This window comes from Danio rerio, chromosome 22, assembly GCF_049306965.1.
Source record: "Danio rerio strain Tuebingen ecotype United States chromosome 22, GRCz12tu, whole genome shotgun sequence".
Lineage (NCBI taxonomy): Eukaryota > Metazoa > Chordata > Actinopteri > Cypriniformes > Danionidae > Danio > Danio rerio.
The window spans coordinates 30,303,110-30,330,093 of NC_133197.1; the positions used below are offsets into that span (position 1 = coordinate 30,303,110).

General features: G+C 37.9%; 1 protein-coding gene across 19 annotated transcripts in view; it reads left to right on the forward strand.

The window, feature by feature from the left end:
- The first annotated feature begins 2,419 nt into the window (after positions 1–2,419).
- abi3bpb (ABI family, member 3 (NESH) binding protein b) overlaps positions 2,420–26,984 on the forward strand; it is a 36,336-nt gene continuing 11,771 nt past the window's right edge. The window contains exons 1-12 of one of the 19 annotated variants that reach the window (XM_073936192.1): positions 2,420–2,629; positions 10,910–11,089; positions 16,210–16,278; positions 16,484–16,616; positions 17,350–17,531; positions 17,625–17,677; positions 19,378–19,411; positions 19,909–19,980; positions 20,195–20,269; positions 22,606–22,806; positions 24,665–24,832; positions 25,347–25,412. In XM_073936192.1, the coding sequence (XP_073792293.1) occupies positions 2,539–2,629; positions 10,910–11,089; positions 16,210–16,278; positions 16,484–16,616; positions 17,350–17,531; positions 17,625–17,677; positions 19,378–19,411; positions 19,909–19,980; positions 20,195–20,269; positions 22,606–22,806; positions 24,665–24,832; positions 25,347–25,412 (1,324 nt within the window). In that variant the 5' untranslated portion in view covers positions 2,420–2,538. 19 annotated transcript variants of the gene reach the window in all.

The window sequence follows — 26,984 nt, forward strand, 5'->3', positions numbered from 1 at the left end:
TTCGTAACTGAATCATGAAATATGGAACCTGTTTATTAACAATATATTTTTCAGTGTAGGTTATTAACACGCTTTGCAGTGTAGCGTAGAACCCAACACAATCTCATGGCTATTTGTAACCTTTGAATTAGTTTTTAATATGTAGGAATTTGTAAGATATCGGTGAATTTTAGTACAATTTGCTTATCACCCCATTACAATCTCATTGTGAAAATGTATCTTCGTATACATTTTTGGAAAGCACGAGTTATGTAGCCAGAGCTACATATGTATTTCGTCTTTAAAGCAAACGGTGTAGTATGATGCTGCCGCCGGCTTTTGTTCATTTTTGCGCTACCAGCTGACCTCTTACCTCCATGTGGACAGCTTTTATGCTGTTATCAGTTTGGCCAGTGGCTCACCACATACATTAGTGGACTTTTCGGAAGCCTCCTAAATGCCTACCTAGGGAGGTGTTCCAGGCATGTCCCACCAGGAGGAGACCTTGGGGAAGATCCAGGACACACTGGAGGGACTATGTCTCTCGGCTGACCTGGGAGCGCCTCGGGAAACCCCCGGAGGAGCTGGAGGAAGTGTCTGGGGGGAGGGAAGTCTGGGGTTCTCTCCTAAGTCTGCTGCCCCCACCACCTGGCCCCAAAAACGGTTGAAAAAGAATAAGTGGTTTTGAAAACACTACCAGTTGGGTTTAAAAAAGGGGGTGGGTAGGGAGAATCAGTTAGTCAGTCAGTAGACAGCGGAGTCTGGTGGATTTAGTTGAATGCCACTTGCGAAAGAAATGTGTGATCTAAAAAAAGGCATACACAACGACCTCTGGTGGATTCGGAAAAACAAAATATGCAAAAAATAAGTACCTCCTGGGATCTATTTGGCGATGTCCAGAAATGTATATAGGGGTATGTATCAATAATAAGCCTGGGTTGTTATCATCCAAAGTGGGTTACGGTTAGGGGTGGGGTTATGAGGCATGGCTCCTTTAGAAAAAATCATTTTCATATAGATGAAATCGGATAAACTGTTTTAAATTATTCTCTTAGACAATTTATATAACAGTTTGCATATGAGATCTGGCTGGTTTAATCTAGAAAGGTGTTGGCATACTATCATTGAAGCTCAAGTATTGCATAATCCACTGCTCAGCTGAAAGGTGAGCTGCTTGAACTCAGGGTGATGGTTCAGTAGATAAATGACAGCGCAACAATTTGAGGCATGTTCCTAAGGAAGGTTATAGGTCAACATGTTTTCAGGTATGAAAAACAAAGCAGTAATATATGATTCTTGTCTTTAAGTCTTCTCTAATTTGTCCAAGCCTCAGCTTTATCCAGCTCTGTCTTTTGAAGTGACTCATTAAGGGTTTACAAGGCAATCACAGAGCCTCAGAGTGGTACCAGCTGTAGAAACCATATTTATATATGAACTAGAAAGAGGTACGCAAGGTTAAAGCTCTTGCCAAAGGCATTGTATGGCCTGTTGACTTGATTTTTGGCAACGTTCTTTATTGTAAACTGCTGTTTTGGTAAATCAAGCAACTCTAGACATAATTACAGCTTTGAACTAGTGACGTTTTGTTTGAGTCATAGTAGGGAGTGGTTTTCTAAATTGCTTGTTTAAGTTTGTTTTAGTAGCAATTCTCTTCAAAACTAATTTTCTTAGAGCACGGGACGTTCTAGAGCACATCTTGTTTTATGGTTCTCTGATGCTGAACTACGAGAAACATGCTAGGGGCTGTCATTGCATAGTTTTGGGGTGGCTTGATTCATGAATATGCCTTTGTTCACATACTGTGGGTCAGATGAGGCTCACTGGAGCGAGTGCTTCCCTTTGCACGTCGCATGCAGTGGCACGTGTTGGAAGCACTTGTTAGAATCATTTCCCTAGAGGTGAGGTTTCTTGGCATGGGTTTTGTGGCTGAATGCCCTTCTAGACGAGACGTAATTTACAGTGGTTAGCAATGGGCACAGATAGACAAGTGCTTGAGTCTGCAATGATGAAACAGAGAGAGACTTTACTTTCCACCATGTCATATTTCTGGAAGAAGAGAGGCATATGCCATCGACCTGTCCATCTTATGTCTTGCTCATTTATTGCCATCCTGGAACTCAGTCTCCCTTTGGGCATTTTGCCATTGTAAGGGTGCACCAAGTCCATGTACTAGGTCCAATCAAAATTTAGAGGGAATCATCTCACACAAGCACAGACATGCACACCCACAAACACACAAAACATTGGGGAAAAATCCTTGCTGAAAGAAAAAAGTGAGAGAGCATGTGGACGAGCAAGACCAGCAAATGAAAGCCATGCTCACCCCCCACAAAAGTGTGTGTGTGTGTGGATTGATGAAGGTGGGTGTGATTAAGGCACGCATCAGCAATCTCCTCCCTCTCTGGTCACTATACATCCTAGAGGACTCCTCGCATTGTCTGTCACTCAGCTGAGGCACACAGTGAGCTCAAGAAGTCCTGAAACCAGCACTAGCAGAAGAACCAGCAGCAACTCTTAGAGAAATCAGCCAGCATCCCTTCTCGATTGAAGCAGAGCACCATGGCAGGCAGTACTGTCCTTCACTTGGGCTTCCTTCTGACGCTCGCAGGAATTCTCCTCTTCGCATGCAGTTCCGCACAAAGAGTTAGAGGCAAGTTCACCACCATGGTGGCAAATTCTCACAATGCCATATATGCACAAAAATTCTTGTGGTAAACTGTATTTTTTTGTGATGCCACTGTTTGTATTGGAAAATGTCATGCATTTCTGCAGTACTTCTCATAATTATTAATTGAATATGAGGCTAAATAGATTTTTTATTTTTTATTTTTTGATAAAGCTGCAGGTGCGTTTTTTTTTTTTAGCTAGTGGCAAGATAATTATCATTAACCTGTTGCATGTGTGGTGGATGTCCTGGATTGGCTGTAGGTTTGAATTTTCATTCATTTTATGAACATGCAATTTAGTTTGTGCTTGGAGGTGCTTTCATGCATGAGCATAATTGAGTGTGTATTATTTAAAGAGAATTATATGCAGTAGTCAGTCTTGCATGACTATAGACTCTGCAAAGAGGAAAAAATTATATCTGGAGCCAGAAAGGTGCTGGAAATTGAGAGCATATGCAATTTGTCCATCACTGTATAGATTCCAATTTTTAAAACCAGCCAGGTACTGAAATTGCTGCCTTTTCTAGGTGCAAAATGACCTTTAATTTTGGTAGACTAAAATCCAGAGTGATAATGGTTACCTCATTGAGTATGCAGCTGGCCAAAATCAATGTTTTCTTTGTGCATGTGTGTGTATATATTTTAAGAAAGTGTTCTAGAGAATATACATATGCAAAATGAATGCAATACTTTTTAGTATCCCATACAGAGTACATGTCTTACATAATCTAGCCCCATTCTCCTTAATTTTAAAGGTGTGTGGGAATGCAGCATGTTTCTTTCCAAGATTTTGTGCTCCCAGCTCAGATTAGCTTGGGCATTAGTAATACAAGCTCTCAGTTCACTATCAGCGCTCGTTCATCAGCTATTAAAAACCACCTTCATCTCCTAAGGGGATGAATGTCTGCACTGGCTCAGAGCCCTGTCTCTTGTACCAAGCGTCATTCAGCACATCTAGCCAGTCAGCCAAGCAGCATTCAGTGTTTATATTTCAATGGCCAACTTCATTTCCTTATGGATGTTGACAAAGAAGACAGAAAGAAAGTTTAATTACGAACTGGGATTGAGTTCAAAAGGGGTTGAAGACACGTTTTACAATTGATCATCTCATCCTTGCTGAAAAGAAACTTGTCTAGTCTGGTTTGGTGGTTTTAGAGTGGGTTTTGAGCACTTCACCCAAAAATGTAAGCAAATGATGACAGAATTTTCAGTTTGGGGTGATCCATCCCTTTAACAGTTGAATTTTAGATGGTCAAGCAGGTGGGAGACCTACTGTATAAACCCAAATATGACCAGTTTGCTTACACAGACCATGTTAAAACACTTATAGACTTGATAAGGACATGTTTTTCTTTATTTGAGACTTTATCTTTGAGTTACCCTGGCTCAAATAAGGTAAGATAGGACAGACCAGACTAGCTAGACCATGTCAAACCAGTTAAATCCACCAACCCCTTATAGTCTGGTTTAATATGTGCTTTGTTTCAGCATGAATGAACTTGATTGATAATTGACGCCTTAAAAGGAAACAGCAGTCTGAGCTGTCTGCATGTTCGCCTAGCTCAGACGGAGCTTCTACATGTTACTGTACTCAAAGGTGCCTTGGGGCAAAGACAGCTTAAAAACACATGTGCAGGCAGCTGTACTGTAAAAGCAGCAGGTTCACAATGCACCTTGAAAACTCCAGCCAAATGGTATCAGGGGCAAGGAAAACATTTAATTTTGAGTTTGGAAAAGGTATTAGCAATCATGAGTATGATCATCTAAGTGGTACTGGTTGTTAGTATCATGATGTGACCAGATAAGCATCTTTAAAAAAGTCAGAATAAGACAACAAGGATGAAAGGATTTGGTGGGTGAAGGGGAGAGGAGAGCAGCTGTTGAGTGCAGAGATCAGGTCTGTTGTAAATGTGCCTGAAAGACGAATGATTTGCTGAAGTCTGGGAAAACAGTAGATTTACTCTCCCTCAGAGCCCTAAGGTGATTTTCTTCTTCTGAAGTTTAGTGCCATTTTTAAATCATCTGCTTGGAAATTTGGGTCACTTCGTTCTAAAAATGTGGTGCGAAAGGAAATGGGGTGCTACATAAGGACCAGATTCTTTGCTTTTCCATAAAAAGACTTAAAGGAATTGTTCAGTCAACAATCAAAATTTTGTCATCATTTACTGAAATAAAGATATTTGAAAGAGTGCTTCAACTTTTGACCATGCGATGATGAAACTGCATTGGAAATTATGCTTTTATAGAATGGACAAGCATACATTATCTTTTTTTGTCCTGAAGAAATTAAAGTCTGGCAGTTGTGGAGGACATAAGGGTGCAAAAATATGACCCTAGACCAAAATGATACATTTTTTTATAACAGAATTCCTTAAAATATTAAGTAAATCAAACTCAATTAAGATATTTATTCAATTCCTACCTTAAATGTATCAAAACAAATTTTTTGGTCAGTAATATGCATTGCTAAGAACTAAATTTGGAAAATTTTAAACAAACTTCTCAGCATTCGATTTTTTTAACAGATTCAAAATTTACATATAGTTTTATTTTGACCATAATCTATCCTATCCTAATACAATAGACATCACTCTAAATGTTTTTAATCAGTTTTCAATTGATCTAATTTTCTAAAAATAGACAGCTGTGACTTGTGTTGTCTAGGGTTACATACAATGACATATTGCATTTTTTTTGGGATGCATCTAGTTTTCTTGACTTATTATTGAACATGAAGAATAAACAACTTAAGACATTTGATTTGATGAAGTGGAGTGATTTTGTACGCAGACTTGGCAAGCACCTTCTGTAGCATGGCTTCAATCCAGAGAGAATGCTGCAAATCAAACTGACCCTTCTAGAAATCAGTGTGTTTGTAAATTATGTTTGAAGTGGAACAAGTGCCAGACGTATAATAAATACTGGGCCGTATTTATGCGAAATGCTAAAAATGAACCATATCTGACACAATACAGCTTGGGACAGGACGTTGGATATGATGTTGATCAGTCTAAGTCTGGAAATCATTCAACGTTAGCGCCAAGAAAGAGCATGCATGATTACGCTTGTCAGGGGTGTCAAGTTCGCTTCCATATCTTTGCTATTCGACCACCCGCTATGGTTCCAGCCTTTAAAAGGTAAAACATCAAATTTTTTTTATAAAAAAATGCAGAATTACTAATTACATGGATCGGATTTCTTTTATAAAATATGTTTACCACGTGTGACGCAGAACAAAATTTTTATTTGACAGTTACATAATTAAGATTTTATTTGCAAAAGTAAACAACAAAAACTCAGGGTTTGAAAAGTTTATTATTATTATTTAAAGTGATTTGTATCAAGTAATCGAGTATCACAATCAATGCTTAAATACTGTATTTGGATTCAATTTGGAATGATGAGCACAAAAAAGGTCCATCAACACTGCCAAAACTTTACCTTTATATGTAAATGTAATGTGTATTCATTTTTTTGCATTCAACATTTTTTGTGCGTTTTTATGTGCGTTTAATGTTAAAATTTATATAGTAACATTTGACATATTTATGTGAATGAATGTTTAATGATTGTTTTATGCATATCATATGCTTCTTTTTCGCTTGTTTTTGGATCCAGTGATACTATGGCTGCGTCTGAAATTGCATACTTCCATGCTATTTAGTGTGCTAAAATCAGTATGCAAGCCGAACAGTATGTCCGAATTAATAGAATTCGAAAAACAGTTTGCGATAAGTACCCAATGACCTACTACTTCTGAATAGATAAGTGGAAATCTGATGATCTCATGATGCCCCGCGAGAAAGTTCATGAACAGGAGTGAAGCGACGCAACTGACCTGGGTAGGTCACGCGATCATGACAAAATGGCAGGTGTAGTACATTTAAGTTCTATACAAACTACTCATAAACATACTGTATAGAGCGTATTTTAATAACGGCCGAGTAGAGCAATTAAATTCAGATGTAAAACCTACTGATTATTTGGCAATTCTGTTAGTGACCAGGAAGCATTGTATCATAAATGATGAAAAATGTTTGACAAAAGCAGCATAATTTTGTCACAAATGACAAAAATTACATAAATCTTTTTCAATAGCATTAAATAAAAACTTTTTAACCTTTATTTATGCCCTAAGCTGTATTAACTTTTTTTTAATTTAGGGTAGATTTATATTGTACATAGGGTTAATGTGTATTATGTGTGACACGCTTGAACACCTCTGTAAGTGACGCCGCCGCGGAACCAAGATATTAAGAACATGTTTTTAGATGTAACAGCAGTTTGCGACTATGCCGAGGGACGGGATGCGAATTAACAGAAATATATAGTTTTTGTAAATGCATTGCTACATGTAAATGAAGATGAACAAACAAAACAAAGCATTATAATTCCTTCATAAATCATTAAAAACTTGTTAATAAGCTTTATTATCATTGTAAACTTGCTAAGTGCAATGTGGATTCATTTTGGAAATTAAAATTAAAGAAATAAAAGACAACTAAAATGAAAGTACAAACAATCGTTCATCCATTCATTAATTTTCTTTTCGGCGTAGTCACTTTATTAATCCAGGGTTGCCACTGCAAAATGAACTGCCAACTTATCCAGCACGTTTTACACAGCGGATGCCGTTCCAGCTGCAACCCATCTCTGAGAAACATCCATACACTTATACACTACAGACAATTTAGCTTACCCAATTTACCTGTACTACATGTCTTTGGACTGTGGGGGAAACCGGAGCACCTCGAAGAAACCCACGCGAACGCAGGGCGAACATGCAAACTCCACACAGAAACACCAACTGACCCATCTGCGGCTCGAACCAGCGATCTTCTTGCTGATCTTCAACACTACCTATTGCGCCACTGCGTCGCCAAGTACAAACATAAATACATAAAGCAGTGTTTTAGTTTAAATATAGAGAGATGTTCTGTGTTTGTTATTTTATGCCTTAAATATTGTACATAAGTAATAAATGGATAATTAAATAGGCCTAAATAATTATTTATTTAAAGAAATTACCTGCGAAAATGGAGAAACGATCCAGCACATGGTCTAAAAGGCTCCTAAGTTGAATGGTACTTCATCAAAAGCATAAAAATAAGGATAAATAATCTATGTTGCAACCAAACTGGTTTCAGTAAATGAATTAAGACTAACTAAATAGTTAAATGTACACTTTAATATGGATCAAAAGTTATCCATTTGAAAGTGGATGAAAAAAGTGAATCAAAGTCATCCTCAGACAAAAGCGGGTATTGTTTTTAGTTTTAGGACAACTTTGATAAAAGGTTTTGATCAAATTATTGACTACTATACTTACAGGCAAGAACTGACATTAGCCTTCAAATTCTTATGGTTTGACCAGCATTATTTTCTTAAAAAGAGTGAATTTCACTTGACCACAGAATTCAAACTGCCCCAGTCCCCCTCCACTAACATGCTGCAACTGGAAAGCAACTTTTTTTACAACTCTTGTCAACCTCTAATTTTTTGGGGAAAGGGAAATGTCCCTTAGCTACAGCTTTTGAAACCTCTGTGGTGACAAGCTGGTGAGGAAAGGTAAACCAATAATAGCACTCAACCGCAAGTGTGAAGCCTGTCCATGACTCATAGCCTTGGCTCCAGTCTAAAGCTGCATTGACATGGTTTATGAGTCGAATAATCAAGCTGCTGAAAGAACAGGTGAAGAAACAAGACTGCACATGCCTTTTAATTATACTTAATCAAAGTGATATGGTTGTAATGGTAGGGCACATCGAAAGTAGGGTTCATTCTCAAGAACTCTCCAATGAGGAAGTTTATTTTAAAGTGATCCCAGTGATTCAGAAGTGTGTATTTTTTTCCTTGTACAAATCCAGCAGCTCCCCATCCCACACACATATCCTCTTTTTTGTTTGTTTAACTGATTTCGCCAGATTAAGAAGACGAGTTTGCCTCTAGACTCTCTACTTTAATATAGAGGAATCCGAAAGGTCCTCCTTTGCTATTGTTTTTAGTAAAAAATTGAAGAAAAAAATTATTTTGGCTATTTAGTTACATGGCAACAACAATTTTAGGGGCCTGTAAATACAAATCTTTCAAATCGAGGTATTTAGTATAGTAATGAATATTTACAGTATATGGCAATGTTGATGTATTTGGTCTTTGTGACACAGATCTGCTATGCTGTTGCTGCTTTGATTATTGATGCAGAGCGAGAACCAAGACTTTGCTACTGCCAGTGTATTTACAAGCAGACTGTCTGAGAATTTAATACACTGCTGCAGTAGACATATCATTCAGTACATGAAAGCCTTTTATCAGATCTTTACAAAGGTGGTGCTGGGGTAGAGGAGGGTATCTGAAAACATGCTGCAGATTGTTTATAAAAACAACACAGGGGTGTTTAAATGTTGATGAGCAAGCTCATTGGCTGCTAAAGCCACATCAACCAATCATCTTCACCATTGTAGTTGAAAGGAGATTGTATATGACTTGTCAGCCATAACTCAATAGATTTCATGGCAGAACTTTGTCTTTACATACACAGACATACACACACAGGATTTAGGCAGTTTTACTGATCCATGTGAATGATGATTATTATAACAACAGGATTGTACTAAAAGGTTTTAATAAACACCAAGGGATGTTGTTTTACTAGTGACTACTTAACATAAATAAGAGAAAAAATCCATGAGACATGAGATTTGTGCTCGATATTCCACTGTGGTCTTTTGAAGTCATACAATATTGATGTGTGAGGATGTAATAGACTTTATGTACTTCCGAATTAAATGAAAATCCTCTATTCTGGAGAGATGTTAACCAAATTATTGGAATCAAAAACTGGATACATTTAGGGATCAGCTGTTTTTGAGGTGGTAAACAATGGTAAACAGTTGGAGAATGTGGTCAACAAATGTAATTTGAGTAGCACCCATTGTGTTATCGTACAATGTATTGTGATTTTCATTTAATGATTAAATGTGGCCAGTAGGCAAAGTACAGTAATTGTTTTTGTGGCAGTTTGAACTAATTTGACCCAATCATTTGTAAGTGGATAAGATCACACATTGTATACTTCATGTATGCCTGTATTTAAAACTGGTCAATTATGATTATATTCACACAAACAAAATCTTAATACCACATGTACACTTAATAAATGGCAAGATAGTCAATAAATACTCAAGCAAAACTTGTATGACTTGATTAAACGTATTAATTTCAACATTACTTCATTACTACATCCTTCTTTAGTAATCCTGGAACCTGGCATTGTTTAAAAATAAATTATATTAATTATATTAAATGGTTTTTGAATGGCAGTAGGTTGAATAAGTATTAACAGAAGTTTCATTTTTAAGTGAACTGCCCCTTTAATAAGTCTGATTGATGAAAGCTCTTGTTAGTGTGATACTTCATTGTGACGTTGACAAATTCAGGTGATGATCTTGACCTGCCAAGCTTGCAATTACTCATGAAGTTAAATACACACATCACTTTCCAAAAGCCCTGACCAACCAGTTTAAATCAGTTTAAGGAGGACGTTTCGTGGCCTCTTTAACTCAGCATAATCGTTAAACAGTTCTGATTGATGGGGAAAAGGTGGAAGTGGAAAAATCTCCACTCAGCCTAGGTGGCTTATTGGATTTAGGAATGGGTCTGAAACTGACTCAAAACATTTTCCACGCTGCAAATTATCTAATGAAATGGCAGTGAAAGATGAAGCTGGTATAAAGGAGGAGGTCATTTATAATGAATTTCTTGGTGCAGGATTGAAAAGATAATGATCAGATTACTTTAAAAGTGTGTCCGTGTTAAATTCCCGAAAACATACAAAGGCTCATAATTCCTCTGGATGTAATGCAGCATAACTAATATTGGAGGTCCATATGCTACTGTGCTTTGAGAGAAGTGAAGAGGAGCTCAACTGTGAAAGCCATTGCCCTTGATTTACCCCAATGGTGATATTTAAAGCACACACTTTTGTACTTCTCAAAAACAGTGCTCCTCCATCCCCCTTTGGTCTCATAAATCAATAAACTCCGTAAATTCACAATCCCCATCCAACACATGGGAAGCATAAAGTCTTACTCTTTACTCTTTAAGTAATTAATCATTTATTCATTGCAGTGTTCTGAAAGTTGCTCTTTTTGTGCAATTACGTCTTACTGCCAATGAATGTCAAACACAGAAACTGAAAACATTAGAAGAGCTGCAGCACTGGTTCATGAGCCAGTAATTCACATTTTGTTTTCCCTTTTTTGCAGTAAGAAGACAAAATATGAAGGTTCGCATCAATGCCACCGGAGATACAATTGTTTTGAAGTTTGTTCGACCCAACCCTGATGTCAAACTTGAAGGCTACATCTTAGGCTATGGCTCCAGCATGTTCTCCAAACAGTTCATCCAGCTTCCAGAAAACGGAGAACCCTATGAGACAGAGATTGGTAAGTTAGAGCTAAACCACAGGCAGCCGTTATTTCACTTAAGAGCCCGTAGGAAGCCCACAACACAATCGCTAATGTTGTTTTGTGGGTTAGCACAGGGATGAAAAAGTAACCACAAACGGTCGATTTCTTGCCCCATCGAAACCGCGGTCTTGATTTGTACACCTATGTTTGCGCCAATTCTTCCATTATTAGAAAACATAAACTGTAACTCAAGCCCAAATGACTGCTATTTATTAAAGCTTTCTTAACCGCAGTATTTTGTCATCACCAAAAAGTTACAGATCATATTTGACAAGGTTAAGAAAGGTCATATTTTACTCCCGGTGACATTAACCTCATTTACGCTTTCTGTAAAGTAAGTTCCTGTTGTCTATTAATCATTACATGTCCCAGGAGCTACAATCCCAGAGTTCATTCTGGAGAGGTGAGGGTCAGGTTAAAGAGACCCTAAAGCTAATGTTAGTTTTTACTAAATGACCCTCGCCAGGTGCTTCAGTTGGCATGTCAAGTTAAAACAGGACGCTGCCGCTGCTGCTTGTGGATTTAATGCGACAATTTTGATTATAAGTTTATAATACAGATTTTTTTTCATTTAGTATTAGCGGAAGTTGATGCAAAATTGGGGAACACTTTAAAATGTATTTGCATTAATGTATTTACTAACAAAAATAAACAATTAGCAATCCATTTATTTTATCTTTTTAAAGATTTTTTAATGTTATTTAAACCATTAGTTCATGTTAATTTACCGTGCACTGACTAATGTTAACAAGCAAAACTTTGCACTATGATTAATAAATGCTGCCCAAGATTATTCAAACTTAATCTTAGTAAGTAATGTACATTAACTTACATTAACTTACAAGTGTTACCAATAATTGGTCTTGGATAGTCATTCAACTTGCTTGACACTATGAGCAGGTTTGGCATGCTGTCCCAGGGGAGAGGGGACAGGGCCCAGGGCTCCTGAATAGTTAAACATTTAAGGGGGTCCGAGATCAGAAAGGTCTCGAGAGCTCCCTTATTAATGTCTACACCTACCCCAATCCTCAACCCAACCATCACAGTTATCAAGGTCTACACATTCCCCAAAACTAAACCCAACCATCAGTTATTAACATACATCTGCGCTCATACTTGACATGCTCACCATTGTACTGTTATTTGCAACCACAGAGGGTGATACAGAGCAGACTAGCTGTCTTGAAAAATGAATAAAAAAGTCAGCGTGTGGAATTGCTAAATGAATTAATATAATAATACATCAAATTGATTGGTTGTGGATAAATTTGGAGAAAACTCTTGAAAACATATGGTGAAAATGTTCTCTGTTAAGTATTTTCACCAACTTGCCTACAACATCTCATTGTGACATTTCCCATGGTTTAATGGGATCTCGATAACTGCAAGTTATGCCTCTTTGACTTGCTACAAGTTACGCCCCTTCATGTTATGTCCCTGTCTTGCAGCTTGCAGACAGACACACTTGGACAAGAAACATGTATTGACATTTCCAGACTTTGCAAAGTGGATGAGTACACTCTTTTTGTGGATGTTTTTAAATGTAAAACTATGCAGATTACACTCTGTGGTGAGGTGGGAATTTGAACAGTAACCTGATTGCCCAAAATATCCTTGAAATCTGTGAAATTTTGGGATGTTTAGTTGACATTGAGTTCAATTCGTGGACCCCAGAATTACGAAATCCTGGAGGGTCTGTATAATGGTATTTGATATTTCAACAGCTTGCTGTGATATAATATTAACAACATAAAAATATATATATTTTATTAATACAATTATATAATGCTGTCAAATTATCCTGATGATTTTAGTTATTAATGCTTAATACTTTAATTTAAACAACAACAAAAAACATCATCTACTAGATGGCTTAGAAAAGAAATCTAACATGTTCCATTTGATAAAACGTAAATTATTTGTGCAGAACTATTGGCCATAACATAAAAATAATGATCAGATTTTGTAGATACCACATATCAGCCACTCATTAGTTACTGGCCATAACATGAAATAACTTTTAGCTTAGCCGTATCAGCCAGAATTGTAATAACCAAGAAAAATGCAGTCTCCCAGAAAAATACAGTTTATTATAAAATAAAATGGTAACACTTTACATTAAGGTTCATTAGTTAATGCATTTACTAACATGAACTAATCATGAACAACAAATGTACAGCATTTATTAATCATAATTAAACATTTACTAATGCATTATTAACATCCAAGTTCATGCTTGTAAACATTAGTTAATGCACCATGAGTTAACATGAACTAACAATGAACTACTGTATTTTCATTAACTAACCTTAACTAATATGAACAAATACAGTAGTAAATGTATTGTTCATTGTTTGTTCATGGTAGTAAATGCATTAATTAACAATAACTAATGAACCTTATTGTAAAGTGTGACCAATAAAATATTATATTAGAACAATCTCAAGAATCAGCCTCCAAATCAAAGCTTTTGATGCTCTGCACAGCTGAAAGTACAGACGCACACTGAATAAAATTACACATTGATGGTTACACGCTTTTTCAGAAGCTTGCAAACAAAGCATTGTTTGTTCCAAAAGGAAGGGCCTCTAAGCTTTTGGCTTCTTCACCTACACAATCCAGCACAGAAATACTTAGTCACATCATTATTTAATATTGGCCAACAGCTAAAGGATCACTGCTTTTGAATTTACTGTGTGTGCAGAGGATTCAATGCGATACACGTGCACAACAGATGGCCTAAAAGGCTAAGGCGTATTATTGGCCTCTTCCCAAAATGACATGCCAAACGCACAAACACTTATAACTGTCCAGACAGTTGCCGACTTTGCTAATGGCACATTTTGTATCATCCTAATGGGCTTTCTGTCTAAATAAGTTCCCTGTCTACATATTCATAACTGTTATAAAGGCATAAAGCAAACTTATCACTGCTAACAAATCAATTTCTGGCAAACATACTGTTTAATACTGTTACATTGGAAACACGGATGTTTAGTAAACCGCTGTCATCACAAAGATATAAACTGTGTGAAAAGTTTCACATTAAACAATTCGACATTTTACCAAACAATAGTCCAGCAATCTTTTGGAGTTGTGAATGAATAAGAGCAATGAGGATCTAGATCATAGGTCTCAAACTCAAAATTTTGCTCCAACCCTGATCAAACACAGCTGATCCAACTAATGAAGGTGTCCATGGCTCTTGAACATAAAAAATTATTTGGTTTAGCTGTGTTTGATAGGGTGGGAACAAAACTGGTTTAAGACCTATGATCTAGAATAAATCTGCATCTAATAATGCATTACCTTTATACCATTTTCAAAAAAAAAATTACACTTAATATTACACTTTATAGTTTTTGTAAGCATGTAAATGTCTTTAATATATTTTTAAATATGTATTTAATATATTAATCTATTCTCACCACATTTATCTGTTTTTATTAGGTTCACAACAAACACAGAAATAAGTATTCATGCAAGTAAATTACATTGAAAGTCAATGCAAATGAGCTAAAAATTATCAACGCATGGCATGAATGAGAGAATGTGAGATGTATTTGGCAAGAAAAACACAAAAACACAAACTGTTTTGTTTACAAATTACACACACACACACACACACACACACACACACACACACACACACACACACACACACACACACACACACACACACACATATATATATATATATATATTAGAGGTGTGAACCAATACTGGTCTCACAATTCGGTTACAATTATCATGCCTTAGATTCGGTTCAATTTAATATCTCGGTGCATCACGGTGCATTGATGATGCTTTCTATATACAGTGTTATATTTTAGAGGGGAGGCTATAACAAGCTGTCTGTATATACACACAGACACACAGCACCACACTGTCTCTCATTCAAAAACATACACAAACATAGACAGCACCAAACAAATAAACAAACACACACACACACACACACGCACACACACACTTAAGCCCTTGCAACAGGAAGAGCTCACGCTGAGCAGAAAAAAAAAAAAAAAAAAAAAAAAAACGAAAAAAAGAAGCACTTTTCCGACGATCCCTTACCGAGAGTTCCTCTCAGCGCGAGCTCTCCCGGCTAAACACATAATGCGAGGGCTCAAACGGAGCAGTGCTCGTAATGTCGAGAGAAAAAAAAAGACAGCTGTGAAACATAATCAGCTTTGTCTTTTTGTAGGAAACACACTTTTGATCTTTTTAGGGTAAGAGGTTTTTGAGTTATTGCCGTCTATAACTGAATGTGTGTCGGGAATATGGAAAACAAAACCAACTGAACTGCGCTCATTTCTGGCACCCCCCTGAATATACAGCGCCCTTAGCATTTGCCTATGGTGCCTATGCCACGGGCCGCCCCTTAGTTGGCTGAGTGTTGTAAATACTCGCGCTCACCTCCCTCGCGACAGAGCGCATAGGAGATAAATTACGTCAGTACATAATAACTGGTTATGATTATTACTAAACTGATGCGTCTGCACCGCGGTTCACAGAAGAAACAATTAATTTTGACACGCCATATATTTATAAGAGAGAAACAATTATTGCGTTTTCAGGCTTTGAAATTACTTCTTTCTGAAAACATAGCCCTATATAGATTTCTGGAGCTTGCAAATTATGTATGCAGAAGTACATATTGCTGCATTTCGTCTTTTAAATGAACAGTATGATTAAGGGGCAGTATGATGCCGTTTACCAGCGATCCGTTTGGACGGCCTTCCCACTATTACCAGTTTGTCCAGTTAGCTCGCCATGTACGTTGACGGGCTTTAGATGCAGAGTGGAGTTGATCACGATGCCAGAGTTCAAGTACGGTGAAAAATGTTTCCAGAATGAGGGTAAGACAAAAACAGAAGCCAAAAAAGAATGAAATCTGTGCTTTTGAAAACACTATTGGTTGGGTTTAAGGAAAGAGGAGAGTGGGTCAGTCAATCGGTCAGTCAGTCATTTAGTCAGTTGACAGCAGCCTTTGGTGTATTTACACAAGAACAGCAGGTGCGAATAGCACTCGCAAGAGAAATCTGAGATCTCAAAAAGTGTTTGAACCCTTGAATGAGCTGAGTTGCTTTTCTTCACAGATGCCGAGCCTAAGTACCTTGTGGCTGTTCAGCCAATGCCAACCAATGATGTTAAGAAGCACTGCACAGGTAACATGGAAAATTAATTTAAAAATAAGAAGAATTTGGCAATGGCTTACAAATAAAAAAATACTGTGAAACTATTGCTGGAGACGATTGTATATTTAGTGGAAAACGCACAACAGATGTACTATTAAACCAATGGGTACGCTTGAAAACCTCTTAAAAACTCATATTGCTCTGTTAAATATTAATAACTCTGGGTTTGAAACAGGTAAAGTGAACCTGGAGAAACCTCTTCACCTGGTGATTGATTCTGTCACACCAACATCTGTGCTTTTATCCTGGGGAACCTACTTAAAGACACCCTATGAGGGAAACATCATGAACGACTGCTTGGAGGAAGGGTGAGTTACACACACAACATCTGGATTTTACTTTTTCCTCCACCAACATGTTCCATATGAGTGCCCTGAATCCCTGAGGAAGACTTAATTTACTTTACTTCATATTTAGGGACCACTTAGCCTGGAAAAAAAACTGGGGAAAAAAAGATAATGAAATATCATGGCACCCTGTCTCCAATATTTAGGGGTCCAGTCCTCAGAAACATTGCAGTGCAGGTTTTTATTCAATATTCTCACTGCACTGACAGGAGGCTGGATTTATGATGCGTAACCGAGAGAGCCATTCAATGAGCGCAATGTTTTTTTCTACACAGACGAAAAAAATGTGTGGGATATGGATCCCTGCCATTGCAGGTGTGGTGTGAGTCTACATGTTTAAATGCTTTTTGAGGATACAGGCACTGTTGGGACGCACTGACATGAGTCTCTAACTCACTCTGGTTTTCATATACAAAAGTATGTGATTTTTTTTTCCCTCCATTAAAGGGAGACTTTTGGAAAGGACATTGGAAATGTTGACCTGCACCAAAACAGTTGGGAGCTAAAGTCATGTACCAGTGCTCTTAATAAAGCTAACATCAGCCTCTCTTTTCAACACCTGACTGCTGTAATAGTGAGGGGAAGCCAGTTTACTTCTAATCTAAAACCAGATGATTTCTTATAATTAGCTAAATCCAGGGTCTCGAGTCTGGAGTCTTTTGTTTATTAGATGCTATTATTGTCTTTGAACCAGGCACTACACCATACGCTACAGAGAAAGAAACAGGAAGTGGATCTACCAGACCTGCTCCACCTCTGATACCGTGATTGACAACCTCAAGCCCAACACACCCTATGAATTTGGTGTCCGACCCAACAAAGATGACCGAAGTGGAATGTGGAGTAAGCCAGTGATCCACAACACCAACATGGGAGGTAACAGATGCCCTAAACATCACTTTAAAGTTTTTTGGGGGTAAAAAGCAAAAGATGAGCAGTTCTAACTTGTATTGCTCTTATTTTTTTTAGATAAAATCATGCAGATAAACTACAAGCACAACAGACCAATTGCGAAACCTTTGGTGAGTACTATATTTTGGTTTCATCTCAGCTTAATGGCTAATGGCTTTATTCCCGTAGGCAAAACCATGTTCTACACAACTTGTAGTGCTTTCTGATTTATTTTAAACCATTTTTGCATTCTGACACAACATAATTTGGCTTTGGGACCACAAACAAAACACTTGTTCTGGTTACAAAATAATAAGTAACTAACAGGTCAGGTTAAGTAACTACCTGGCATCCATCTTATAACACCCTAGTGACCATAGTACGTATACCCCGATACCAACCCTAAACAACCATATATCACTCAAAAACGTTCTGGTCATTTGACCACTCATAATCATAAAAAAAATCAAGATTACAGTACTGACCACTAAAACCATGGTCATGAATTCTTTCATAATTGTGCAGCCCTCGTGACAACCCCAAAAATCACCCTACTTACCACACACCAATGATCTGATATCCCATTAAATGCCCAGTCTAACAATACCTAAGCACTTATCAATAATCTGGTAACCACTTAGAACAAGTGACAAAAGTAACTGCTGTAATAACATTTATGAATGTCAAAGTAACTGCATAGCCAGTGCTGTAATAACCACCAAGGGCACCCTACATACTGCATAGCATACTGTGATCATGACCAAACACCCTAGTAACTGCATAGCAATGTTCTGATAACTACACAAAACACCTTAGTAACTGTATAGTGACATCCTGATAATCAAAGAGAACATCCTAGTAACCATTGCGATAAGCAGGTCATGATTTTGCCAAGTACTACACCATCCTGGATTAACATCTATGTTGATCCTGGAAGGTCATTTTTGTTCGAAAACGTAATCCATACCTATTCCCTACCCCTAAACCCAAACATAACTGAAAATTATTCCCAAAATCAGAGGGGAATAATAGTTGTATAACACTCTTGTAGAAATGCATAAACCATAAGCCTAAACTTAACATAAACTGTAAACGTATCACTTAATTCTGATTGGCTAAATGGAACATTGTTTCAGCATCAACATAGATGTTGATCCACGAACATGTTTACTTGGTGAAATCAGGTTAGGGTTGCGATAACTAGTAAGAAGTTAAGTAAAGCCTTGACAAGCCTCATTCACACCGACAGCATAACTAAAAATGCAAAGAAACACCTTGAAAACCAACCAGGACAACCATGAAATTGTAATGTCCTGATTACCACTTTAGAACCACATAGCAACACACTTAAGCACTACGAACATCTGTTGCAACCTCATTGATGTTACTAGTTATTAAAAAGACAATATAAATGACTTTAATATCTTTCTAGCACTTCATTTTTACTTTTCACACCATTCGTGTCCATTCTTCTACATGCCCAACACGCTTATCCAAGACTGCCTCCTTGTCCATGCTGGTCTATTTATGATCTGTCATAGATGTACAGAACTTTGCCTGTGAGCAATCTCTTTCTCACATATCCTTAATCTCTTGAGTCGAGAATCCAGAGGTTGGCATGTGTATGTATGTAGGGGATTCAATATTCCTGGTGGAGGCTGGAAATAATAGATGCCTGTCAGGACATTTCAGGAACACTTTAGACACGGTGGAGAGTCCCTGATTATAGAGATCTTTTACATGATATGAGGGCCGAAAGCTGTTCTGTGTTCTTTCACTCTACACTTAGAGTTCAGAAAAAAAAATAAGTGTATAAACCCTCTCTTTACAGGGTGGACCTCACAGCCCGTTCCCACTTCGACCTGGTAAGATCATCAACTGCTACTTTTAAAAAATGACCCCATCCGTTATTAAATAATACATGCATGCATCTGTCATCATTTACTCATATTTTTTGTTGTTTTTTATTATGTTTTTTAAAAGTTTTGAATATCTTGTTTTGGTGAATTTTCTTATAACATGGACTATTATGATCATGTGTTTGTATCAGTATGCTTAAATCAGTGGGTGGATTGATGGCAAATAGTTTGTGGCTGTTAAAAGGCCACAAAATATTTTTAGCCCACTTGATTTGATTTATTTTTGAGCATTGGCAGACATTTTTATAACCCTGGAAATTCTAGTTGTTGTACACTAGTTTTTTTCTTGCAAAAGTAAGAGTAAGTCATGACAGATCTGTTAATTTCTGGGGAAAGTCTTTTCTTTAATATATGTTTCAATGCAACTTCAAAATTCATTCAATCTTTTCTCAATTTGAACATGTTTTCTGTTGGTCTCTTCCTTCGCAATCTTTGCACTGTAGTTCCCAACAACATAAGCCACCCAGTGCCATCCAAAAACACAGGCATTTTTGGAGGTCCCAAGACATCTTTTGGTAATTTTCCTTCTCACTCTTTCAGTTACACTCTTCTTTTATACAGGAATTGGCTATATTCCAGTCATTCACTTAAAACTGGCATTTGAAGTCATGCTCACAGTAAAGATATTTAATACTCTCTCCCTCTCAAGAGCCTTGTTGGGGATGCCTGCTCACTTTTTCTATCCCCTTATTTTTTTCCATTTACGAAACATTCCATTATTTCCCACAGCGCCTCCAATGGGCCAGCAAGGAACTGTGGCTGCTCCAAGAGCCAATGAGCCAAAATGGCCTCAGCTCCCATTGGGTAATCGAGAGAAGTTTTGTTCTAAATAGCTCTGCTTATGAGCAGCCATTTGGTAATCGCTTTGCTGGGCGTGGGCGGGGATTAAAGACATCCGCTGTTATGATTGGCTGCATGCTGGCATGCCTTGTAAGAAAATCGAGTTAGAAAGTCCAGATCCCACCATGATGAGGATTCCTGATGGGTCGCCTCCACAGTGAGGAGGAAGTGTAAGTGTAAGTTTACCCAGGGTGCTATGAAGTAAAAGCCCCTTTGTGGTCACGCATGGTCACGCATTGGCACAATCTCTCTAGGCCTGCTCACGCTCCACCCATCAGCACCAGTCAGACTCTGTGTCAACCAATCAGCTTTCTCCCTGTCATTCTCATCTCTGCCCATTCAGTCCCCTGTCATGTCATCACCTGTCAATCACATCATAACTGTTATAAATGTTTGGTTTCTTCAGTTTCCCATCTGTCTTATTACTGTTGCCATACATGGAACTCAATGTCTTTATATCTGTCAGTCTTTTTCTGTCTCTTACTTTGGCACTGTGCATATTCCCCAAAAAAACAAAACAAAAAAAAAACATGTAAACACAAGCTTACACACAGAAATTGCTAGTATATTCACAAATAATTACAACACATAATGTCAAACGATTGTACCGGACTGCAGTTCTGCAGATACTAAACAACAGGGTTGTCCAAGCCTGCTCTTGAAAGACCAATGTTCTGCGGTAATTGGCTTCTCCAGCTTTTTGGTAGTTGCTAGTGAGAGTAAATGGCTTGACTACCTGTAGATTCAGGTGTATTTAATTTAGATTGGAGCTTTGCAGGACTGTAGCCTTTTAGGAGAAAATTTAGACATACTTTTTTTTATAGAAAAATATCATTACATTTTTATAAACTAGTTTTTCGTAGGTAGTCAACCATGAAGGAAAAAAACTTTTACTACTGTAATTGTAGTAGTTTGTCCTTATTTTTCATCTTTCAAGCTTCTAAATCACCTTCTTCTTTGACCTCATCGATCCTTCAACTCATATTCTGAGTTTTTTTGCATCTTGAATCGCTGGCCTTTATTCAGTCTGCATGAAGTCACTGCATGTTGAGAAAGAGACAATCCTGTGTTTTTAGTTCTAGCAGGGAAAGGCAGAATTCTGGGAGTCTCACCTCCTTTCCTGTCTTCCTCTGTCTCTGAACTCTGGATAAGATAACAGTACAACACACTCTGTGTTTTTCCACTTGAAGCCAAACTGATTATGAGACCAAAAGTCAATGAGTTTATTCTTAATCCCTTGACAAGACCATCAAGACAAATGGTCAATATCAGTAACAGGCAATTGAGCATCCGTACGATTATGCCTTGATGGAATAAAACTGAGTAATGTTACAAATGTTTTAAAGGTCAAGGCAAAGCACCACCAAATATTCCTAACAAATTTTACTCTAATGAGGGTCTCAATAGTCAGCCATGCTGGAAAATTAGGCAAAATCAGCTTTCGGTGGTTCAAACTGGTCTATCAACCGTTCTACCATCTAGTGGGTCTCTGCAGGAAGGGGGTGTATTAAAGAAAGTTTCTTATCTTAGGTCTTTAGATATGATGCTTAAATCTTAATAGGAAATCTCATCAAATTCGACAATCTATTTTCAGGTCAACCAACACCAAGTGAGCTGCTAATGAGTTAGCCTAAATATGGATTAACAAAACTGACAAGTTTATATTTTCACTGCTGTAGAAATGCAAAGTTGATGCTATTTTTGAAAATGTAACATTCTCAGGGTTCTCCAAGAGTCTTTTCACAATTAAACGTCTTTGTTCATTCTTCATTTAAATAATTAATATATGTAATGCAATTGTTGGACAGCATTTTTTTACGTTGGATTTTAAATAATTGTGAAGTTAGCCGTAAGATTGTCCAAAAGTTAAGACAGTTTTTTGTGCTCTTTTAAAAAGGTAGAATGTTTCTGTTATACCACTGTCCTATCTTTAGTTAAGATAGGAAAACACACTTAGGAAACACTGTTCTGTATTAGCCTTTGTAATAAAAGTAGTCCTGATTGCATGCTTTCTAAACAAAATATTTAAATGTTAGGATATTTCTATAATACACCCCCAGGTTTGTTAACCTTGTTTGAGCTGCTAGACTATTTGGCCAAGCTATATCCAAGCTAGAATATTTCTGTAATACATCCCAAGGTCTTTTAACCTGGTTTGAGCTGCTAGACTATTTTGGCCAAGCTATTGAGCTGGATCTTTTTTTTTTTCAAAATTGTTGACCAACTAGACCACCTTGAGCTGGAATGACTTGTTGTTTTTTTCCAGCATTGAGGCTCATCTGCTCCTTTTTCTTAAACAGATACAGACAGTCATGTTAGAAATGACTCCTCTCAGCTGGTGGAGATCCCCCGCATCCTTCCCCAACTCCTACCCACTAAACCCTTTCGTTCTTCAGCTTCCCCAACTCCCCAATCCCTTACCAGCAGTACCCGGGCACCCCTACATGGACATCCTCAAAACAAGGCACCTAGTGCCACTCAGATGCCACATGGTTCCTCTGGTAATTCCTCCTTTGGTTTTCCTGCTTACGTTCAGAGTTCATTAAACAAATACTATTTTCATCTGATGGTTGACAGATAATGAGAAAATAATGTACTGCTTTAGCAATTCACACAGATAATTGGGTATTTTATGTTGGCATTTATTATTCAACTTTTGGCTACACATTCTACCATTAAAACTTAGACTAAACACCAGAATATCAGACTTCAAAGCTTTATGCAGTTCTTTTTGGGGTGGCTATGGAGAAAAGTGATACACAGGAAATTAATGGACGTTCAAACCGCATTTCAATCAAATGCAGTAATTCTGTAACTTCAGCCACAAACAGACATTATTTCACACTGGAGCTCAATGGATTACAGGAAGAGCTGTCTGTAGTGTGTATGAGTGAGACGGCCAGTAAAAACAGCAAAAAACAGTGACATCAGTTCACATAATCCTCTCATTTATTTGCTCTGTCAGGCGAACTATCACAACTGTCCCACTGGCGTATATCATGTCTGTGTTATTGTCTGAAATCACAGCTTTCCTGTGTCCTCCCCTACACCATGTTTTGTCTTCACAGGAATGCACTGCTGCACTTTACTGCCATTACCACCACATCAGATTTAGTATTGCAAGAATCAAAGCATAGACACCACTGTTGTATCATCTAGTCTTAATGTAAATAATTATGTCTCTTTTCCAAACCTTGAAATTTGCCTACATAAACAGTATTTTTAGACATTGTAGGTATTCCAAAATGTACTTAACATGGCGGCTGTGTTATGTGTGAAACCAATCCCATACGGTTTTTGAAACAAAGATCATGCCATGCCATTTTGATTAAAGATTATGCCCCAGTTCCAAATGACACATTTTATGTGCATTTCAACAACGGCTGTCATGTGCGTGTCTGTCAAGTTGATGAAACAACAAGGTATCTCATTCATTATTTTAGCTTTCAGTAGGGTGTTAGCGAGCACCCACTTCAATGTGGACCTCTGCCAAGATTGGAGCACCAAGTAGACTTTTTTTTGCAGTCAAAGCAGCATTATGTTACAAAACTGAGCACATAGAGGTGCTATTTAAGATTCTTGGGCTGCACTTTACTGGTAATTGTGGGTTTCATTTAGAGGTTAAAGATATCAGTATCCAAATCTACACAAAGAACAATCCAAAATATTTTTGATAGTACATTACCTAAAACATGACTAGCTGTAGGGTATGGGAGAATAAATCGCCAGGATTTTTTCTCTGGAATAGGGATTTCCAAACTCGGTCCTGCCCTAAACACACCAGCAAAGATGTTACTAGAAAGCCTAGTAAGAGCTTGATTAGTCATGTGTGTCTGATTGGAGTTGGAACTAAACTTTCCAGGACACTGGCCCTCCAGGACCAAGTGTGGACACCCCTGCTCTAGAGCATAGGCCTCAAACTCGATTGCTAGACAGCTACAGCTCTGCACAATTTTGCTCCAACCCTGATCAGAACAACTGACCCAACTTGTGAAGGTATTCGTGACTCATTTGAACACCTTGATTATTTGGCTCAGCTGTGTTTGAAATTTGGCTTCAGCCCTCCAGGAATTGAGTTTGAGAACTATGCTCTAGAAATTGTAAATAGAATATCTAAAGTTCCCACGAACCATAACCTCTTAGATGCAGAGCATTCTGGTTAAAATGTAAAGTTGGTAAAATTTATATGCACACCTGAAGAAATAAAGTCCCTAAAGATTCCCACCGATAACTATCTGGTATTCTGTAAGCATTTTAACACACAGCATCTCTCACATGAATGTACAGTATCTCTCCTAGTAAGTAATTTGTTTGCCAGGCATAACCAAAGGCTGCTGTTGTTTATTTTTTGTTATCTAGGTAAGAACATCCGGGGAGACATCTCTTCTCTTCCATCCAAACCTGCCAATTCAGTCCTAACAGTGACCACCAGGAACCAGACATCACTGGGCAGAAACCCTTTCTCTTTCTCTAATGGCATGAGACATTCTCCCCCCAGGCTTGGAGACCCCTCAAGAAGACATGGGGGTAAAGACATTTCTCTCACCCCTCTACCCCAGTTTCTTTTTCAAATCTTTTCTCATCCATATTTCATCTATATATTTTTCTTGCTTTTTCTTTTTTCTCAACACCTTTTTCTTTTCTTTTCTGGTCTTATGAGTCAAAAATACTTAAGTAAATGATTTTTCACTCTCCCCTTTCAGCAGAAAGCTATTTTGGTTGCAGTTGTCTTGGGGCAGTGCTAAATTTTCTCCTTTGAAACATATGGTGTGTGTGCAATCCAACCATCGTACTGTCACACCTGACAGTTTTACTGTTAAAAAAGTATGAGCGATTTAGCACGATGGGTACACGGACTGCCAACATTTGCACTAATCTGATCTTGAATGGCCTCTCTTTCCCACAGGCAGTTGAGCAGCCACCTATAACCCTCTACATAAACCACAGTTTTTTTCAGCTGCTGTGCAACTCAGCAAAAACTATTTAATGCTACCTTAGTCTTTCCCTTTTTCCATAACATCCACTCTTTTCCCCCCAACAGCAAACGGTGAGCACCATAAAGGACTTTCTTTCCCCAAACCAGCCCTCTGGTCCAGAGCAAGAATGGGTAAACAGAGCCAACTCGTACTCTGTGTGTGTTAGCCATCATTAACCTGCAGAAAGTCTGTTTGTGACGCAGCCCATGTGCACATGTCGGTGTCCTTCCCATTCATAATCTCCTTGTAATCACATGTCTGTCCATTCATCCGTCCCCTCATTCACCAGTCAACCCATTTGCTCGCAAAATCTGCCTGTCGTCTTCAACGTTTGTCGTTGTTTTGCAAGCTTCTGCAGATTCCGTGCTGCTGCGAGCTTTGTGGTGTAATTGTCAAAGCTTTTCCCCAGATTGGTTTCTTTCATTTCTTAACCCTCGTGGTGCTGTAGGACATTTATTTGTGAGGGGAAAAACGCCTTTTGGAAGATTCAGAGACCCACCGCAATGTCCTAAACTGTCTCGTAACATTCTGTGGCTCTTTTTATTTGTGCATTTCAGCAATAATGTTTGAAACTCCCCTCTGCAGAGGACGGTAGCTGCTTCTGGTTAAAGTTCATTGTGTGCATGACTACTTGCATGTTTATTGTAGTCACGAGCTTCCATGTGGTATGGGGTCTGTTTCAGTCTGGCAAAATGTTTATATGTGTAGCACAAAAAAAAGGCTCAAACAGTTTTAAATAACATAAAATTACAAAGTTTGCATGGCAAAATTCATGCCTGTATGAGACGACCTAGTAAAGGTCTGTTTACACCAACAATGTGAACAAACTGTGAACAAGAATTGCGATTATAATATGAACTGTGCTGATTTATACTTTTGCATCAAGTGCATGAGTATGGTTCACCGCAGATATCTCACGGACACGCACCTCTCAAAAAAATAACTACACGTTGCAACGATGCATAGTTTAAGCTCTGTGATTGTTCTGCTTGGTAGGAGTGATGAGTGTGAGCAGTGCTTTCAGCCGCGAGCTCAATGGTGCGAGTGTTTACAAGTATCAGGTTCCATGATGAGGCTGCAGATGGAAAGTTTTGTTTTGTGTTTAGCTTATGATTAAAGTAGTTGCACGTCCGCTGGTTCCCGCCTCTGAATAGTGTGTTTTAGCTTCTTGTACATTAAGGTTGCGTTCAAAAAAAAAAAAATACCCACGAAGAATCTCGATACAGAGGAATATTAAAAACCTACTGCCAGCTAGTGTTTTGGAAGTGTTATTGCATTAACACAAACAGCATGCAGAAGTGTAAACTCACGACTGCACACATGGCAAGCACCATAGGTCGTGCAGATCACTTGATGCAGAAGTATAAATCAGCCTTAAGAATTTAGCTAACTGACAAAATTATCTGAGTCTAATTAGTCCAAGTACTACCCCAAATCATGTACTTAGTACAACTGGCACAGAATTTTGGTTAAGATTTGACTTGGTATCGGAAGTAACTTCCAAAATCTGGCATACTTTAAAAATACAGTATCATTTTACCACTGCCATTGAAACAGTGTTGTCAAAATAAAATAAATGTGTATTATGCATGCCAGTAGTTGTCAATATCACTATGCAACACTAAGTGAACAATGAACTGTTTTTATTTTTTGGCAACTTAAAATCCTTTTGTGATGTAAATAAATGATCGAAATATATTCAA